Source organism: Crocodylus porosus, unplaced genomic scaffold (genome assembly GCF_001723895.1).
Source record: "Crocodylus porosus isolate Cpor-Errol unplaced genomic scaffold, CroPor_comp1, whole genome shotgun sequence".
Classification (NCBI taxonomy): domain Eukaryota; kingdom Metazoa; phylum Chordata; order Crocodylia; family Crocodylidae; genus Crocodylus; species Crocodylus porosus.
This window is the reverse complement of record NW_017728886.1, coordinates 62,185,192-62,202,267: the sequence shown is the minus strand read 5'-3', so window position 1 is coordinate 62,202,267 and position 17,076 is coordinate 62,185,192. Positions and strand designations below refer to the sequence as shown.

General features: G+C 43.2%; 1 protein-coding gene across 2 annotated transcripts in view; it reads left to right on the top strand.

Moving 5' to 3' along the window:
• SCRN1 (secernin 1) overlaps positions 1-17,076 on the top strand; it is a 67,394-nt gene that overhangs the window by 30,826 nt on the left and 19,492 nt on the right. For both annotated transcript variants that reach the window (XM_019535412.1, XM_019535419.1), the window contains exons 3-4: positions 6,857-7,038; positions 13,962-14,164. In XM_019535412.1, the coding sequence (XP_019390957.1) occupies positions 6,857-7,038; positions 13,962-14,164 (385 nt within the window). The remainder of the gene's footprint in view (positions 1-6,856; positions 7,039-13,961; positions 14,165-17,076) is intronic.

The window sequence follows — 17,076 nt, the reverse complement described above, 5'->3', positions numbered from 1 at the left end:
GCTCCATTGTGCCTGCATTTAGCAGTGAAAGTGAAAAGAGGCTAGTTGGCCTTCTGCAAACATAAAGGAAACTGGATGTCTGTCTTGAAAACAGTTCAGCTAGTTTAGAGACCTGTGGGCTTCAACGTCTGTAAAATCAGAAATCCCAGTAATGTTGCTGTTTGGGTCTGCTGGCACATTTCAGTTCGCTTTTATGCCAGCAATTAGAGTTAACCAGATTATATCTGCAAGTGAGGTTTTCCCAGTTGAAATGTATAAAGGCCATACAATTTACATGGAGCAGTGGTAAGAACGTGGCAATCCAATTTAGAAGTCCCCAAAGAGACTTCTGAGTGGTCAGATACAAATCAGTTTAAGATGTTCCAGAACACAGAGGTTATATTCTTTAGTGCTTTCATTGCATGGGGCTTCTTTGCGGGGGATCATTTCTCATGCATTTCAATTAACTTCATGTGCTATTCATCTTTAGTGTTAAAACTTTTACCACTTGGTGCCCATGAGAGTGACTGATTGATAATTCATGTAAGCAAGAGATGTTTTTGATTGCTTAATCAGCTTTCTCATATAGAATCTCTAGATACCCTTTCTGGATGCAGTGTCTCAGTACACTTAAGTGTTTTGTTTGAAAATTGTTTTACTAAGTGTAGTCTATCTTATTTCCGTAGCTGCCCCATATGCATTAAAAGTCCTACTGGTTAGGGGTTTTGGAAATAAAAACAAATGTGTGTTTCTTTTTATGAACTGTATGCATGTATTTCAGTTGTCTCTCATTTTCTTCTTTTGGAATAAACTCCAGCCCTATCATTTTTTTTGGTCTTCTGAAGTGTAAGAGCTATAAACACTACAGCTGGAGATAAGTGGTATTACTAATGATTTTAAAAATATTGTCGCTTTCTGAATGCTAGGAGCATGAATGTAGTGAAGCAGCAGTGTTAAACCAAGTACAATTTATGAAAAAGTACTGGAACAAGTGCAAGGTTTTCAGCTTAAAAAGGGCTCAGTGCTTATCTAAATTTTAAGGTAAGCAGCACTCCTTAAGTATACAGACCTGTAGGATTAGCAGGCCTGATTCTGATGATTGAAAGTCTTGAAAAGGAAGGGAATCAGTGAGCTTCAAGGCTGTTAATACCACAGGGCTGACTGTACTTACAAATCTTGCTTGCAGTGCTTTATTTATTTATTTTAATGCTATATCAACAACCCCAAACTCACTGTTAGAAGCCCTGAATTTGAGTAGAACTAGTCTTAGTTTCAGGGCTGTTTAGGAAAGTAACAGTGCTTACGTACTGAAATGTGGTATTAGTAGTCATGGAAATGGTTGACTGACTTCTGTCACTCTTCAAAGCAGCAAATAACAGCTCTGTCACCTGCTCCCCTTTACTTTTTTGATGCAGTTAAAGCAGATGCAGGTGATTACAGAGTTGATGGTTAAACCAAAGAATTTATCTCAACTTAAGGAATTTATGCACTTATCCAATATGTAGGTAAGTGGAGTTTGTTACAATGTAAGCAATAGGCAACAAATTGGGACTGGCATTCTGTTATACACTTACAAAAATCATAGGCTGATGTACGCACAGAAGTGGAGGGCACAATAAAAGTATACTGGGTCTTTTACAGTAAACAAACAAGATTTTTAACCTAAGAAAGTTATGAACTTGTTTTGTGTCACTGTTCTGCATTTGCACGATGGGGTGCTGGGGTATGTTAATGGTTGTGTCATGACCCTGAATGCAGCAAAAGTAACTATCTTGATACCAGTAGCACTGCACAGCCACAAAGCTATGCAGGTTTGTCAGCCAACCATTCATCCTGACTCTGAGGTGGGTGTTAAAGCCTCTGCTGAGCTCCATGGTTGCACTTCCATTGGTAGGTGAGCTAACTGCTTTTAACCTAACTTGGGCATGCATGCAGTACTCTGCAGTGTAGATGTGCCCTTAGTCCATTCTAGCCTAGGCACAGCAGTAATACAAATAGTTGTGCTACCTGCCTTCACAGTAGAGAAGAGCTAAGCAAAGACCATTGGCCACTGCAGCAAAAATGCAAAACTAGTCAAAACTGACACTAAACACCTGTTGATGAGGCATTCCTGCCTTTAGCCTTTCTTCAAAGAATGTCTCTTTCTAAAATGGCAGCCCTTGCCACTGCCTTTGAAGGCCGAGGCCAATCAGACTTGGCTGCTATTTCCCAGTCTAGCTGGCAGTGCAAGGAATCAGCCTCCTGCCATCTGAGTACAGCAGAAGCAACACAATAGTTGCTTTTCATTAATACAAGAAAAAATCTCTTGTGCTTATGCCTTTATTCCATTTGTTGAAATGCATCCAGGAATTCTGTGCGCCTGAGCTTGGTTGCAAGCAGTGTTTCAGCTTTGTTCTATATTTAGATCTGTCTTTATCAGATTCTTTTTTTGATACTGTAAGTGAAATAGAAGAAATACTGTTAATTCCCAGGCTTTATGCTTGCTTTTACTTTGCACCTAATTTCATTTTAACATTCCTCTTGAAATAAGCTGGCATCATCAGTGCTGGTGCTTCCAGCACTGACAAATCACTGGAATCAAACAGCACAAGTGCTAGATGAATATGCCATTAGAGCTAACGGTAGTACATTTTTAAATCTTGCAGAATGATGATATTGCTTTTGAAGTTAGTGCTGGGAGGCCCTGGCACTTGGGACTGTGGGAATAACTGAGGTTGAGCAAGAGTGGCAACAAGCAAACTCCTGGTAGGGCAGTATATCTGTCTGCATGAGTTTCCTCTCATCCTTGATGAAAGGATGTGGTTAGTCTCTCCTCTTCTCTTCCCCCTTTCTTTCTAAAATGTAAACAACCAATTCAGTGACTTTCAGAAATACCTCTTTCTCTTGCTCCTTTTTTTAAAATCCATTTGGGCAGTTATTCATCTGTAGGGTGGACAGCAGCAAATTTTGGCAGTAGGAATGTCGGGACCTCCTCCAGTACCAGTCTGCCTCTAGGGTTGCTGTACTACAGTTAGAGTAAATTTGACAGAGCTCTGTCTCCCCTCATTTCCCCTGCTTCTTGCATCTATATTTTGTTCTTGACATAACAGTGGAATTACAATTGGACCTACAAGATAATTTTATTTATCTAGAACCAATGTCTTATTTTTTTTCTCCCCCAAGACAAGTGTTTATTTTACATATTGACATTTTTCATGAGTGTAACATGGTGCAAGCCTTCAGGCAGCCTGGTAAGACATGAACGAGTCCTCAATTCTGTCAGCTTGCAAATTTCTTCCCTTACCTCCCTAATTCCCTCAATATCATGGGGAAGTGAAATGTCAAAATGTCATTATTTTCTTATTTGTGTTAATGAGGAAAAATATTCATGGCAATAAGTAGGTGAGTAGTGTGACAGCGTGGGATGTTCCTGTCACTTAGAAGAGGGGCACCCTGCAAAGCAGCTGGCAGGTGAAGAAGGGAGCTAATGAGGGCATCACTCGATGAGGCAAGGGCCGGGATATAAGCCCTTGGTTTGGTCAAGCAGGCCAATCCCTGGAGCCACAAGGAGTGAAGCTCCTGACTCTAGGCTTGAAGCAGGGCTCCTGCCAGTGGGAGGGAGAAACCTGGGGAAGGGCTGAGGGTGATCATGTAAATAACAAGAGTGTTAGCCCTTAAGGCAAGAACCACACGCACCTGGTGGTGGTTGGAGAGAACAGCTTGGGAAGCAGCCTCCCTCATGTCTGGCAACTGTTGATCCTTCCAGATCATGGTGTATGAATGAGAGGTCACCCAGACCTTCAATACATATCCCTAAGCAGGAGTTCTTGGAGGAGTGGAGGCTGCCCAGATCTTCCACTCCCCCTTTACGCCACTGAGACAGAATCCAAGGGCCAGGCTGAATCCAGACATCTGATGCCTTCTTGGCTGTATATAAGCATCCAAGAATTGAACCCAGGCCTCCTGTGTGGCAAATAGGGATTCTGCCACTGAACCACAGGAGACTCCAGTCTCCCCCCTATATAAAATGTAACATCAAGGTGTGACAGGAAAGACTGAAGGGGTGATTGCCTAAAGAGAGTGAGGACTGAAGAGACTTCAAGGGCTTCACAGCCACCCCTGGAGAGAGTAATAATCCCTTACAGAAGATAGCAAGTTTACAGCAATTTTGCAAGGCTAATGTACTCTATTGTCAACTTTCTTGGCTATTTAGCACTACATATTCACATAATGTTCCATGAGTCAGTTTATATACGAGTAAATCACCTAAGCCAAGAAATTATTTTAACATGGATTAACATACAGAAGCTGAAGTTGCACAACTACTGCATAAAAATATAGCATGTTTTCAAGGCATGTTGAAGTTCAGGGAACACGAAAAAATCAGTACAGAAAGAAACAACAGTATCTTTATTGGTTTTTCCCCTTAGCTAGCTGCATGCTATGTTCAAACAATTCCCATGATGGAATGAGGCCTTGTCAGAAAAGAGATAAATGGAGGATTCTTCAGAAATTTTCAGAGCTTAATTTCTACAAGAAATGTTTGCTTCATGATGTACTACATCCTTTCAATAAGAGGAAGAGTATATATTTTTTTCTTAACTGCTGCTATTCTGCAAATGTACGTATATTCACTACAGAATTTAAACCATTTTGCTGCTATTTTTGGGTTCTCCATACAGCTACAGTATCCAGGGAGAGACTCCAAATAATATTAAATACACTGTGTGGGAATATTTAAAATACGTGAACAGTACACAATGGTCTCGTGGGGAAAGAAATATGTTTAATATTCTTGAGGCCTGAGCATCTCCAGCTTCTTTTTCTCAAGCAGGATAAGTGAGTGTTTCAGAAAAATTAAAATCCCAGTCAGTTAAATGGGATGAATGCCTGAATAGAAGTTATGGCCCTCAGTCAGGGGACAGCAAATAGTCAAGGTCACATGGGTGAACCAGTCAGTCTCTGAATACTTGAATGAGAGTGAATATTAAATACTTTCAGTGAATAGCAAGCTTTATTTGCGCAAAAAAATAAGTAAACATTTGCGGAAATTCTGATCTATTTGCAGGCAACACCACACGGAAAAAAGGAGAGTTTAAACAGTTTAACTTGCTATAAATAGGTGGCCTAGCTACAGCTTGGTCCTGATGATCATAAGTCCCTTTTATACTAACTGAGGGCAGTAGTGTACTTAAAAATAGAAATGTCCTTGTAGCACAGAACTTGGTACCCTGGTAGCATCTGAAAAAGATGTTGCACTCAGCCAATGGAAATATTTTTATCCCTTTTTATCTTCTTTAATGAAGATGAAATTAGGAATGTAGATATCTGACTTCTCCTTGTTTTCCCTTACTCTTTTTCAAGATTCAGAATATGTCCTTTAGTAAACAGAAGAAATATTTCATATGTTTAAGTGTCAGCATCTATTTACTAAGGACAAAAATCAGAAGTTTTGAGGATGGCAGTTACCCCACTCATTCTTCCTTTTCCATAAACTTGAAGGATCTGAACTAGTGAGGAGTTACGACAGCCTCTTTTGGAATACTGTTTGTGGTGCCCTAGCACTGAAGGATTTCTGTCCCCTTGAAACTACAGGTTGTTTCTGCTACACATTCCTGTTTTTTCCCACTTCATTAGTTCTGAAAAAGCCTGTTACTGAACCTGTATACTCAACCTGTATACCTTCACCTGAATTTTCAGACTAATTTTCCTAAAAGTGGACTTCCCTTTTTATAAATTCCAGTTATTTCTTATGCTATACTCATGTTCAGTAGGATAAATTACCTATATGGCCTCATCAGCCACGAAATACAAGCAGAGAGCGGGACCAGAATTGCAGTGTCTTACATTTCTGTCCATTCACACTGGTAATATTCATGAAAGCACCAGGGAAAATCAAAGACAATGTGTGCGACTGACCCTGGTTTTCAAGGGCAGTGGGATAATACCTGTGATCTTGCTGACAAAGTCTGTGCTTTTAACGTGAGAAATGTATCAGCTGTGCTGAATCACATAGATGAACCAAGACTAATGAAATCATGGTTTCCAGTCACCAGCCATGAACTATCACCCCATGTCCAATTTCGTACTTTCTAAGCAAGGTAACTGAGAAGCTAGAACCTCCCTCCCTAGCCCCCCACCTTTCTTTGATATCAATCTTGCCTCCTGTAACTAGGATCTTCTTTTTCAAAGTTTCAGGGTATGGTAGAGAGAGCACTTTCCTCTCTCCACCCCTCACCAGCATAACATCTATACTACCTGCAAGCTCCCGCTAAGTCATATTTTGACACAGTTGAGGACAAAATGCTTTCTTCTGCCTCTGAGAGAGACTACTTCTTATATCAGAGGTGTTTACAGAGCAGTGTTGACCAGTGAGGAGGGAATTGTGGGGGAGGACTGGCTGGATTGTGGAAGTTAGTCCTGTAAGCATTAAGAATGACTTCAGAACTAAAATGTAAATCTCCTTTTCTCCAGTTTAGTTCTTCTTCCAGTTTAGTTCTTACACATATGTGTAACCAACCCAGCAATCTAGGAATGACCTATTTTCAAAGATCTGAGTGAGGGAGAAGACATGTCAAGGTAAACAAGTGACTCTTTCTTCTTTCCTTGGTTTTGCCTCCTTCCCCACACAAAGATTATGTACTTTGTACTCTACTTCTCCATGTTGTCCTTGTGCAATGAGAGGTGTATGGATATATTTAGAAAACTTTTAATTGGTCCACCATAAGAACTTCAAGATAATGTGGGTTATTTCTTAAAATGGAATATCCTTCCCTCAGCCGTTCCCTCCATCTGCCTGTTTTTGGCAAAGCTGAGAAATGCCAGGTATTTCAAAATTATATTGTTTGTATTTTACAAAAACATTTGTCCTGTTTACTCCTCTGGTTTCTTCATGCAGTGCACTTATGTAGAGATTGATCAGGTGCCGAAGACCCATGCTATTGTATTAAGCAGACCTGCTTGGCTTTGGGGAGCAGAAATGGGAGCGAATGAACATGGAGTCTGCATTGCCAATGAAGCCATCATAACCAAAGAGCCAGCTTCTGAAAATGAAGCCCTGCTGGGAATGGATCTTGTCAGGTGAGTGGTTAAAGGCTGGACAATGAATCAACCAATTTAAGCCTGGAAGAGGACTTATATTACCAATAATGATGGAAAATATCAATGAAGAAGACATAATGCTGAATTTAAAAACTATAGGTGCTGTGTGTACAGGGCCTAAAATACTATCAGTTCAATGTATTGCAGCATGGAAGTTTGAAACATTGCAAGTATTTGATTCTCTGAGCCAGCTTGTGGTCATTAAATCTGATGGGGACTACCTACTATAGAGACCAGCAGTACTATATTGGCAGTGTAAAGAAAGCTATAATACAGTCCACCAAGAGTAAGGAAGAAGTGATTAACTTGCAGTTATATATTGCCTATATTCTTTTATTTCTTTGAAGTATTCCACTCTGATCTAGAAAGCTTATTTCTGCATTTGCATAAAAGCCCTGAAATAAATAAGTTACAGCCCATTCATTCCAGTGTAAGCCATTTGTCCTTCTTCTGAATGCTGGCAAACAGACCCCTGAAAGTTCATTCAGTCCAGGCTGGCTTCCTGAAAGGCTTGATCTGCAGCGTAAATCTAAAGCTGCACATTGAACTTGCAGTGAAGAGAATCTTAATACCAGAAAGTTGGAGGCTATGAGATGTCATGAATGAGTCTATAGAAATGTTCCCAGTTGAAGAAGCAATCGCCTACAGAGATGATGGTCGTGGTAAAAACCACTGTTACTGAGCAAAGTGTTGGGTTTTTTTTTCTAATGAAGTGGCAGTAGTCAACAGGATTTTGGTAAGTATAGATTTTAAAAAAAAATGTCAGTTCAGAAAGGTGAAGCTGTAAAAGGAGGTACAGCTAGGAAAGGAAAGGACATAAGGCAACAAGAGCATTTGTAAATGCATTATAAGAGGATGGGTATAGGCAGAACAAAATACAGGTTAAGGGGATAGGGCTTTACTATGCATCAGCTCTGCCACAGCAACCATTTTTGTCTTCTCTTACTGCTGGTAAATGAAAATTTAACCCTGTTTCACATGGAGATAAGCTATACTGGTTTAGGTCTCTTATTGCATAGGGAGAGTGGGCATATGAACATTTGTCTGCGCATCAGCTGTCCTATATCAAATCTTTGATCCTTTTATCTTGTGATTTGTTTGATTGCTGTTACCTCAAGAAATAAGAAAGCACAGATTTGTTAATTAAATGGGGGAAGAGAGCAAATAAGACACTGAAGCAGAGAAGGTTGAATGAAGTATTGGTGCTGCCTTTAATTTAGGTTGCAGAAAGGAAAAAAAAGATACAAGTGAGCAAAAAATGCTGTTAACTTGAACAAGTAAATGGAAATATAGGCCAGGATGGGCAAAAACAAGTTAAAGAATAATTAGATGTTTTTGAGTTGTCAGGTCTTGACTTTGGAGTGCTACAGAGATTCCTTTGGCTAATTTCCTAAGCATTAGCAGCTTATTTCTGTGAACTCGTGGAGGTTAGATGAGGTCCCCAAGGACTGAAGAAGCCCAGACATAAAGGTCTTTTAGGGAACTGGAGGATTTGTCACCCAGATGGTCAAACTTATCAATGTGGAAAGATGCAAAAACAAACTATTAAGTATTTGATTTGAGTATCTGTTGGAAAAGGTGATAAGTGGACAATGTGTACTTGTCAAGAAAAACCCCTGTCATATAAATGAAATTTACTACCTTAACAAGATAATTGCCCCAGCAGAAAAAAGGGAGATGGCAGATGTCTTGCTTAAAGTTTTTGATGCCATTGCATATGACCTTCTTGGAAACAAAATAAGGAAATGTGTAGAGGAAATCACAATAGAGTTTCAACTGCTGGCTGAAGAAATGGGACTATGAAGAGTTTACCCTAGGTTTCTTTCAAAGTGGGAGTACATTTTCAGCTGGTTTCTGACAAGTGACTTCTGGGTTTAGCTCTATTCAGTATTTTTTCTAGGAATAGAGAATATATGTGCAGAATCTGCAGATGGTGGCAAGCTGAGACAAATTGCATGTGCTTTGGAAGACAAGATGAGAAATCAAGATCTCAATAGAGAAATAGTTCAAACTCAACAATGTGAAACTCAATAAAGACAGAAGGGAGAAATCAATCCCCAAATACAAATGGAAGGTGTGGAGGACTGGCTGGGTAACAGTATCATAGTAAAGGATTTGGGAGGTTATGGTGTATTAAACTGGTTCAGTAACGCAATGCAGTTGTGAAAAGGAAAATTTCCCTTCTGAGATGCATTAACAAGAATTTACCATGTAAAATAAAGGTACTTTTTCCCCATTGTTTTCAACCCTGGTGAGGTCTGTCTGGTATTTGTGCTGCCCCAAACTGGAAATAATTAAGGTAAGATGCATTTTATTTGATGTATGTGCCATCATCTCCACAAGTGGCTCAGGGAGGCTTACAATAAATACAAGATAAGCTATAAAAGCTGATAAAATATTAGAATAAAATACTAAAGCTCCCTAAACAATGTCCCAAACAGTTCTCCAGAACTAAATCCCCTGTACTAAATGTATGCCTAAATGGAAAGATTTTACATCACTTCTGAAAGATGCCCAGATTTAGGTTCTAGGGTTTCTCAAGGGAGGCTGTTTCAGAGCTGAGGAGCAACTACTACCTATCTTAGGGGTAGGCAATGTGTTTTGGTCGCAGTGCCAAAAACCCTGACAATGCCTACCTTGGAAGGTGCCAGAGTGCCAGCAAGCCAGAAAAACAAAATGTGGGCAAGGGCTACTGACAGGATGCCCTGCTTCTGCCCCTTGCCGCTGCCCGAGCTCTGTGGCTGTCAGCAGCTACCCAGAACCTGGGTCAGCTGCAAACATCTGCTACCTCTCTGCCCCAGGCCCAGCCCTGGGCTCCGGGGAGGCAGCACATACTGGCAATGCTCCCTGCTGTGCTGCCCTCACTGCTTCTGCAAAGCAGTGTTGGAACTCAGCGTGGCAGGACACAGCAGGGGACACAGAAGGCTGCCTGCTGCTCTGAGTTCCCTGCTGCCCTGCCACACTTCCCCTGCAGGAGGGGGCAGTGGGGAGGGGCACAACTCTGTGCTGCTGCCCATGCTGCTCCTGTGCACACAGGGGAAGCGTGACAGGGCAGCAGGGAGCTTGGAGTAGGCAGTTTTCTGCACCCCCCCCCCCCACTGTGCCATGCCGTGCTGGGTTCCAATGCTGCTTTGCAAAAGCGGCGAGGGGAGCACTGCTGATATGTGCTGCCTCCCCAGGGCCGGGGCCAGGATGGAGAAGCAGCAGATGTTTGCAGCTGGCCCAGGTTCTGGGTAGCTGCTGATAGCCACGGTGCTTGGGTTGCTTGCAGCAGGGCTTCCATGGGAGCAGCCTGGTCCATGGCTATCAGCACCTGCAGCCGGGAGGCTACAAACAACTGTTGCCACCCCGCCCCCCCGGGTCCTGGGCTCCAGGAAGACTGCAGGTGCCAGAACTGCACCTGTTGGGGCTGGGGCCAGGACCGGGGAGGCAGCAGCTGTTTGCAGCCTCTTGGCTGAAGCCGGTCCTGGCTCTGGGTAGCTGCTGATAGCCACGGAGCCCAGGCTGCTGCCAGGAGAGCCTGCAGCATCCCAGCTGCCTGCTGGGAGCAGCCTGGGCTCCTGGTTGGCAGCACCTACCCAGAGCTGGGGCTGGCTGCAGCCAGGAAGCTACGAACAGCTGCACTGGGCTCTGGAGCCCAGGCATCAGCTCTGTACCAGTGCGTGTGCACATGCCTTGGAGCAGGTGGTGGGGGAGGGGCCTGAGGCAGCACAACCCCGGCCTCTCTCCCGCTCCTGGTACAGAGCTGGTGACTGGGCTCTGGAGCCCAGTGCAGCTGTTTGTAGCCAGCCTGGGCAGCTGCAGCAAGTAGCGGGCAGGCTGCAAACAGCTGCGCCGGGCTCCACAGTTCTGGCATCAGCTCCATGCTGGCGGTGACTGTGCACGCACCTTGGGGCGGGCCGCACTGCCCTGTTGTCTGCCCCAAGGTGCGCACGCAGTTGCTGCTGGCATGGAGCTGATGCCGGAGCTGTGGAGCATGGCGCAGCTGTTTGCAGCCTGCCTGCTACTTGCTGCAGCTGCCCAGAGCCCAGGCTGGCTACAAGCAGCTGTGCCAGGCTCTGGAGCCCAGTCATCAGCTCTGTGCCAGGACTGGGGAAGAGATCAGGGTTGTGCTGCCTCAGACCCCTCCCTCACCACCTGCTCTGAGGCACGCGTGCATGTGCTGGTGCAGAGCTGATGTCTGGTGTCCAGAGCCTGGTGCAGCTGGCTGCAGCCGGCCCCAGCTCTGGGTAGCTGCTGCCAATCATGGAGCCTGAACTGCTTGCAGCAGGACTCGCAGCCTCCCAGCTGCCTGCTGGGAGCAGCTTGGGCTCCATCGCTGGCAGCAGCTACCCAGAGCCAGGGCTGGCGGTGGCGTGCCAGGGGTTGCAGACCCCGGACCTCTCTCCATCAGAGGGTGGGCCACTCAAGTTTTTTTAGACTGACTTCAGTTGGAGATATAGGTAGTTGACAGCTCTGAAATTCAAATCCTTTTGTCAAATTATGTACCCAACCTAGGAAGAATTTCCAGAAATGTGGATCTCAACCTCTGCTTCAATTTCTGTCCCTAAAGGAATGTGTAAAGTTAGAAGGTAGCAGGGTTGTATGGTTTATTTGATTTGCTTCTTGCAATGGACGGTGACACTCTAGAAGATTGCTCAACTTTTGGCCTGACAGGCAAAATGTGTGGCACAGGGCTGGACTGCAGGTTGGATCAGACCCTGAATGCTAGGATCAGGCCCACACACCTGCATCAGGCCTCATGCTGCCCTGTATATCTGATGTTAGTGCCCAGGACTATGGCCTGCAGTGGTTCCCTACTGGAGCAATCCTGTGGGCTGGATAACATGGCACCAGGGGCTGGATCTAGCCCACAGGCTGGGGGCTGAGCATCCCTGCTCTAGAACAGCAGCAGTACTCAATCTTTTAGAGCAGCGGCAGGGAAAATAGTTAATCTGGCCAGAAACCAGACTTCATTTCTCAGCAACCCCTGCCTGTGCTGCTGTAGCTGATTTTCACGGAGGCCCCAGTATCGGTGGTGTCGTGACAGCATGGGGCCATAATTTCCATGGAGACCAACCCCGGCAGCACTGGCAGGGCACAGCTGGGCAAGAAGCGGTTCTGGGGTTGGGATTGGGATCTTGCAGTGATGTCTATGTGGTCTGGGGCAGAGCCATGACTCACTATCTGAATGCCCCTGCTCAAGGTGTATGGGTACTGGGCAGCAAATTGCAGCTCTGCCCCAACTTTGGACCACACTGTTACTGCTGCAAGATCCCAGCCTGGAGTAGCTCCTTACCATGCTGCGTGCTTGGCCAGTGCTGCTGGGGCCAGTTTCCATGGAAACCTTGGCCCCATGCTTTCATGGTGCTGCTGCTATTGGGGTCTCCATAGAAGCTGGCCACAGTGATATGGGCAGGGGCTGCTGGGAAATGGAGTTCACTGTGGGGTCGATCCAGCCTGCGAGCTGGACTTTGCTGACCCCTGTTTTAGAGTGTTGAGCTGGGTACTTGTGACCCAGTTGCACTGAGGGCCACCATTCTCCTCTAGTAGGAGGGGGGAGGATGGGGAGGGAAAGGAGGAGGGCTTACTTCATTCCTAAAGCAGGGCTGTTTACCAGGGGGAGAGTAAATGGTGCCTGCTGGGGGAGGGGGAGGGGGGGAGGAGAATAAGCAGCACCAGCTGTAGATGGGGAGAGCTGGGAGGGCTGCAAAAGGGAAAGGGGGATGCCAAGCTAATCCCCCATACCACAGACCAGATCCAGGCACTGCTGCTTCAGAAAGTGAGGCTCTATTTTTCATTAACACTGAGGGTTTTATAGCCTGGCAAATGAATATTATTTAAGGGAATGTATGGTTAAAGTATAAAATAACCCATGTTTATGTATAATTTTTTTCTAAATAGTATGCCTTGGCTAATCCCAAAGATCAGTTGAAAGATTAAATAGAAACCTCTTGTGATGTTTAGGTAGCAGTTGGATGAATGAGTAACTGTTAAGAAAAACTAATTAGGATTTTAATTTTGACTACAATTCTTGATGCATCAGATCAATACGCTAACTAACATACATTATATTATTTTAATTTTATTTTGAAAGTGAATATTTAATCATTTACTTATGATGCAAGCTTGGAAATCCTAATACCTACTTTTAAGGTAGTCAAATTCAACTTCAGCAAGTTCCTTGCTTACTGTTTCCAGAAGAACTTTTTAGGAGTTTAACATAGTAAAGTAAGCATTGGCACGCTCCTCAACAAATGCATCTGCCTACAGAACAGAATACTTAATGAATAGTGATGTGAAAGGAAAGTGTGGTGGACAATAAGTATTGTTGTGTGGCAAGAGAAGGGCTATGAAATACAAGTAACTTTGCTTTCTTATCCTGTCTCTGTGATAGCCATGCCTGATTGTGTATTAGTTTGTAGACAACAGTGGCAGTATATACACTTAAAACCTAAGAACAACCTTGAGAAGAAAACACAATTTTTCACATTTACTTTGCCAGAGGAGGATGAATAGAACTCTGCAGTTTTGGTGCGTGTTAGGGGGTGTTTTTGATGGGTTTTTTGGGGTTTTTTTTAAGTGTAGTTGCCTCTTGAAGGCTTGGATCAAAAACATTTACTCTTCAATCTGCTATGCTCTGAACTAGTGAAACTAACTTGGTAGTTTGGAAGTCAGCTGAGACCACCATGAAAACTTGACAGAAGTCGAACAACACTAGAAGCACTGGCTCGGATATTAAGGTTAATAAACCCATAAAGCAAATATTTCTGTGGTCTGATTTGACACTTCCAGCATCACTCCTGTGGGAACATTTTCTAGCTTTAGTTATAAATAAATAAAAATCTCTGCTCATTGAATCAGTACACATGAGCCTCTTATTGTTTCTGTAGTTCTAGTAGATCTTTCTTTCTTTGTTTTAGGCTTGGTCTAGAAAGAGGAGCAACAGCTAAAGAAGCTTTAGATGTAATAGTTTCATTGTTAAGAGAGTATGGACAAGGTGGAAATTACTATGAAGATGGGAGCTTATGCCATGCTTTCCAGAGTGCATTTCTGATTGTGGACAGAAAAGAAGCCTGGATACTAGAGACTGTTGGAAAATATTGGGCAGCAGAAAAAATCACAGGTTAGTTTTAACTGGCAGTAAACCTGCTTTGCAACAAAGAATTTGCCAGGGTGGATTCTCTGTCTCTCATATGATTTTAAATGGCTTATTTTAATTAAAAAAACTTTCAATGAAATAATCGGTTTTAATCTTGTTTTTCCCTTTTGTACTATTTTATTAGTTCCTAAAGAGAGGTGGATTCTTATTAGTTAGTACAAGCTGGTACTTTTGCTAACAGTAAGCAATTATACAGCTAAACATTCAGCACTTCCTAAAACAACAATCTGAATGTAACTTCTTTTTAGATTTAAATATCTTACTTGTGAATTTATTTGAGCTTCACTTGGTATGTGTATTTGAATTCATATTCACAGGCAGCTCTAAAGTGGTTTTAGTTTAAATTAATTTTAAGAGTATTGGATAAACAAATGATCAAAAATATTATGCTTTGAACTGTTTTTAAGTGAGTTTTTTTATCTGCAGTTATTTAAACTGATTTGTTTCTTGTCACTCTGACATTTGCATGTCACTTGATCCTCTTCCCATCTAGTAATAACAAGCTTTCCTGCTTTTACAACTCACGATCAGGTTGTCAACTTAGAACTAGCCATATAAATGGAAGGTGAGCATTCTCTCTGCGTTCTACCACTGTTGAAAGCTGGGTTAGCACCAGCTTAGCCAGTTGCTTCCACCTGTGCAGTGGCTTCTTTCTTTAGAACTTCACTAGCAGACATGCACTGCTTGATTATTTGTATTCAAATGATTTATCAAATTAAATTTAGGCCTTAACATCTTACATTTTGAATAGGTTTAAAGTGCTGACAAGTGAATTTAGCTAGGGGTTTTTGCGGGGGGAGGGAAGTTGATTTTTTTTTTTTTTTATTTCCCTCACCCCTGCCTGATGTTGTGTAACACCATGTTCAGTTTTCTTCCCTCCTGTCTCCTTTCATTTGAACTAAAATTAAAAGGGAATCATAAAAGGATCTGACTTGCTCAAATCAGTCAAACAATTAAACTCTGTATGATGTTTGTAACAGCATCATTATTCCAGTCCATTAAATATTTTTATGCAGACCAGGATTGCTTTTTTCCCCCTTCGCAGTTATGCTCTTTCTCTCTGCAAAGTTTGAAAGCTTCCTAATTGCCGATAAGGTGAAATGTAAGTTTTTCTAGTTACAACTAGATGCTAACATGGGTGAAAGGGTAGTAGTGCCCTGATGAGAAGCCCTGGTATTAGGAAGTGATTGGCTGCAGAGACTTGAGTGCCACTTCTGGATCCGCTTATTGACTAATGTTTAGTAGCAGCATTTTTTTATTTGAACTTCCTGGTTGCAGATTGTCTCATCTTTTCTTCCCCCACCTTTTTGAGTTGTCCTAGTAATCTGTTGCCTAGATCTGCTGTTGCTCTTTTAAGTAGCAGCTTAAAATTTGTATTCTTGCTGGAGTTGTCAGTGTCTCTTCTTAATGCCCTGTGAGTAGCAATAAAACTGACTAGCATGTATATACCCATTGCTTGCAAAAGCTACTGGCAACAGGAGGAATGGGGCAGACTTTCTGCAGACTGCAGAATACTGCAGTGCATCACTTGACATTGCCCCATGCTTCAGAAGGCTTTTTTATTTTTCTTACGTATTTTCAAATGAAATTTCATGCTACAGATCTTGTGGGACACTGGTATCATTTGAACACCTGGTATGCTGTTCGTCAGTATGGTGACGCAAGATCGGGATCATTGGGTTTTCTGTGGAAGACTAGTGTAGTTGAACAGACCTTTTCCTTAGGAGTTTCTAATCGCCATTCTAATCAGGAAAACAGGACTGGAAGTGACCTCAGGTTGTTATCTAATCCAACCCCCTGCTCAAAGTAGGATTATACCTGTCTAAACAATTCCAGACACATTTATTAGGGCTGTGTGAAATTTCACTGGGCATTTCGTTCTAACATTGTTTCGACCAATTCTGAGGTCAAAACAGCAAAATTGGAACGAAACAAAGGCCATCAAAATAGCCTCAAAACAAAACGAGGCTGGTTGAAATGTTTCGAAAGTTGAAACAGTTTGACCATAGGCTGGGGATGGGAAATCAGTCCAGCTGGGCTGATTTCCCATCTCCAGTGCAAGATCCGGCAGGGGGCAGCCTAGCTGTCCCCTGTGCTAGGTTGCGCTGGGGGCAGGAGGCAGCCCAACTGGGCTGCTTCCTGGTCCCCTGCACGGGCAGGAGGCAGCCCAATTGAGCTGCCTGCCACCCCCAGCACAATGTACAGGTGGGGATGGGAAGTCAGCCAAGCTTGGCTGACTTCCCATCCCCAGCAAAACTCAAAACAGTGTTGAAACAGCCTTTCTGTCCTCTCTCAAGTAGTTAAACAGGGAATAGATTACTTAAAGTTCTGCCTGATATCCAACCTAAATTTCCTTTGTTGGCATTTTGAGCCAGTTTCTTCCCAGCCACCTGTGGCTACAGAATAATTTGTCACCATCCTCTATAACCAGCATTCATGTGGGAGACTTATTAAATCCCCCTTGATATTCTGTTCAGATTTAATCTTCTAAATTTGTGTTACCTTCTGCTGAATACTTTTTAATTTGCCCACACCTTTTTGAAGTGCAGAGCCCAAAACAAACAAACAAAATGTCAGGTTTCACCTGATGAATAGAATGGAAGAGTCATTTCCCTTGATTTGCAAGTGACCGTCTTGGTAATTTAACCCAATATGTTATTGATGTTTTTGCAACAAGCTAGAGACCCTCTGGGTAAAAATTCGTGGGGAATTCAGCACAGGGGACACAACGGTGGGAGTCTACTACAGACCTCCCTCTCAAAGTCCTGAGCTTGACCAGGAGTTCGCCCGGGAACTGACTGAGGCCACTTGCTCCAGGACCTTGGTTGTCATGGGTGACTTCAATTACCCGGACATCTCCTGGGAAGATCACTCAG